Source organism: Raphanus sativus, unplaced genomic scaffold (assembly GCF_000801105.2).
Source record: "Raphanus sativus cultivar WK10039 unplaced genomic scaffold, ASM80110v3 Scaffold4670, whole genome shotgun sequence".
In the NCBI taxonomy this organism is placed as follows: domain Eukaryota; kingdom Viridiplantae; phylum Streptophyta; class Magnoliopsida; order Brassicales; family Brassicaceae; genus Raphanus; species Raphanus sativus.
Window position 1 is genome coordinate 1 of NW_026619972.1, and position 3,030 is coordinate 3,030.

At 47.1% G+C, this 3,030-nt stretch overlaps 1 protein-coding gene across 1 annotated transcript; it reads right to left on the reverse strand.

The window, feature by feature from the left end:
• Positions 1–1,344: 1,344 nt before the first annotated feature.
• Positions 1,345–2,472, reverse strand: LOC130507514 (uncharacterized; the record flags this gene model as incomplete). The annotated part of the gene is made up of 4 exons (XM_057002219.1): positions 2,270–2,472; positions 2,052–2,171; positions 1,655–1,746; positions 1,345–1,559 (listed from the first exon to the last, which is right to left on the reverse strand). Coding segments are annotated over exons 1-4 (630 nt in total), but the record flags the coding sequence as incomplete, so codon positions are not given.
• Between the last annotated feature and the right edge of the window lie 558 nt (positions 2,473–3,030).

Here is a 3,030-nt window from a genome sequence, read left to right on the forward strand (position 1 = left end):
AATAAATAATAATCTCATAAAAGTCTCCATTTATTACTTCTCAAAAGTCAAACTCAACACCATAATCCAATAATAGCATAAATAAAATAAATCCCGGAAAATATCGATAAAGGCATAAAAACCGAAGTCTGAAAATAAGAGTAAAACTCCAAAGCACCAATCCAAAGCAATCACTCCTGCTGATCAGCTCACCTGAAAGGGAAAGAAAGGAGGAATGAGTAACAGGGGAGTCACTCAGTGAGGCATGGGATACTAATCCGCAAACCACTGACTTGAGTAAATAGAACTCCCGCTATGGAAGTCTAGCTCTAACATGAACACACACGATGCCTAAAGCATCACACAACACAAACAATGCGATGATAGCACACAGCTAATCCATACACCCGCATTTCTCATAAGGATAATACATACTCTGCGTCGCTAGTACAGTATGTCTCTGCACCCCCGCACACCATAATCTGCGTAGATATGCAAACGTCTCTGCACCCGCCCACACACAAATCTGCGTCGCTAGCTCAGACGTCTCTGGGCCCCGCACACCATATCTGCGTCGCTAGCTCAGGCATCCCCGAACCCGCACACCACATCTGGTCGACAGCTCAGACATCTCTGAACCCGCACAACACATAGTCCCTACTATAACTATGTACTTACATATATATATATATATATATCACATTTATCATCAAACATCCAAACAATAGTTGAATCCTCTAGACCCCTAATTCCGGTTTACAATGAATAAACTATCTATCAATCCACGACTCAACAGACTCATTCATGTTTCGAAATCTAAACTACGATAGAAGAATTCTATACTGGTACGGAGTTTCGGGATAGATCCTCACCTTAGCAAATGTGGAAAAGTAGTAGCTATGAACTCCAACTGCTCAAACAGACTCCAAATCTGAAATCAGGGCGAAAAATCGAGTCAGAACGCCCTTCGAACGGTTAAAAACGGATAACTAGGAATCTGGTCAAAAGTCAACCCGCTGGTCAAAGGGTCAACCCGGTCAACTCTGACCCAAGCGGTCAACCCTTGACCAAATCGAAATCGAATCAAACCATTCGGTTTTCTTAACCGAATCGATTTCGATTGAACCAGAATCAATCAATTTCAAACCGGTTTAATCTCTAACCACAAAATCAGTTTCCAATAACCGAAACCAGACCGCAATCGAATTATCAAAACCGAGTCAAACATCAAACAACCCGGGCTGACTGGTCAACGAGTTGACTCGCTGAGTCGACTCAGCCGAGTCGCCGAGTCACCGGCGAGTCAGCGAGTCACCGGAGTCACCGATGACGGTCGCCGGGGCGGCAAAGACGGCGGTGGCTTACCGGAAAAATCACCGGCGGCGGCGGAGGCGCGGCGGACTCCCGGCGGCGAACGGACGGTGGTCGGCTGCGGCGGCTCCGGCGAACGTCCGGCGGAGGCGGCGGCGCGTGATCTTCACGCGCGAAACTTCTCTCCGCGCTTGGGGGCGCGTCGCGGCGATTCTCCGGCTGATTTTCGAGCTCCGGACTCCTCTCGACGTCACGAACACGGTGGTGGTCTTAGAATCACAAAATACCAATGGTTAGAGAGATACGATCGATTTACTAATCGGCCAAAACTTAAAACAATAAACACGGCGGTTCCGGTGGTTACCTTCGGCGTGTGATGGTGGTGTCGTATCCGATCTCGGCTCAGGAACTGGCGACGGCGGCGGGTTCGTCACTAATCTCAACGACGGCTCGATTCTGCAGAGGTTCGACGTGTTTAGGTTTTCGTGAATAAAATAATCTGCAGGAGCTGGTATTTAAAGAAAAGGACTACTAGGGTTTCTTGAAAGTTGATTGGGCTTTTGCTGGGCCTTAGGAATTGGGTCGTTACAATTCTCCCCCACTACAAAAAGAATTCGACCCCGAATTCGGCTCCTGAACCGACTGTCCGATACCATCCTGAAAAAGCTCTGGATAATCAATCCTCATCTGAGCCTCGATTTCCCAAGTCTCCTCCTGGATCCGTCTCTTGCCCAACGGACCTTGACCATACTGGTCATCACTCCTGAACAGCTTTCACTTGACGCTCCATAATCTCAACTGGCAGACAAGGTGCAGACAAATTTTTACCAAGATCCTTTGGCGGCTGAGGCAAAATGAGCTCTGGCTCTCTCACAACTTTCCTCAAAACAGACACGTGGAACACATCATGAAAGCTGACAACTCATCTGATAACTTCAGTTTGTATGCAACTGCTCCAATCCGTTCCAAAATCAAGTACGGTCCCATATATCTCGGTTTAAGCTTCTTTAACTTTCGAGTCTTAGATCCTCCCCGAAATGTCCTCATTTTCAGGTATACTAAGTCTCCCACCTGAAACTCCAAATCCTTACGGCGCTTATCTGCATAACTCTTCTGATGATCATGGGCTTCCTTAAGCCGAGTCTTGAGCATCTCAACTTGCTCTACCGTCTCCTGAACCATTGCTGGTTCTAAATCTCGTCTCTCCCCCACTTCTGTCCAACATAGTGGTGTACGACAAGGCCTACCATAAGTGCCTCGTATGGTGCCATCCCAATACTCGAATGATAACTGTTGTTGTACGCAAACTCTACTAGAGGTAAGTACTTCCCCCAGCTACCTTCCCAATCTAGGACGCAAGCCCTAAGCATATCCTCCAATGTCTGAATAGTCCTCTCTGACTGCCCGTCTGTCTGTGGGTGATAGGCCGTACTCATATGGACTTTTGTCCCAAGTGCTTTCTGAAAGGCTTCCAAAAAGCTGATGAGAACTTTGGATCTCGATCAGAAACAATACTAACAGGAACACCATGCAACCTCACAATCTCATCAATGTATATATGCGCCAACTGCGTAGCTCCATCTGTCTTCTTAATTGGCAGAAAATGAGCAGACTTGGTGAGTCTATCTACAATCACCCAAATAGCATTCTTCCCACCGGTGGTTATCGGTAGTCCAGAAACAAAATCCATGGTCACCATGTCCCATTTCCATTCTGGCAATGGCAGGTTCTGCAACAACC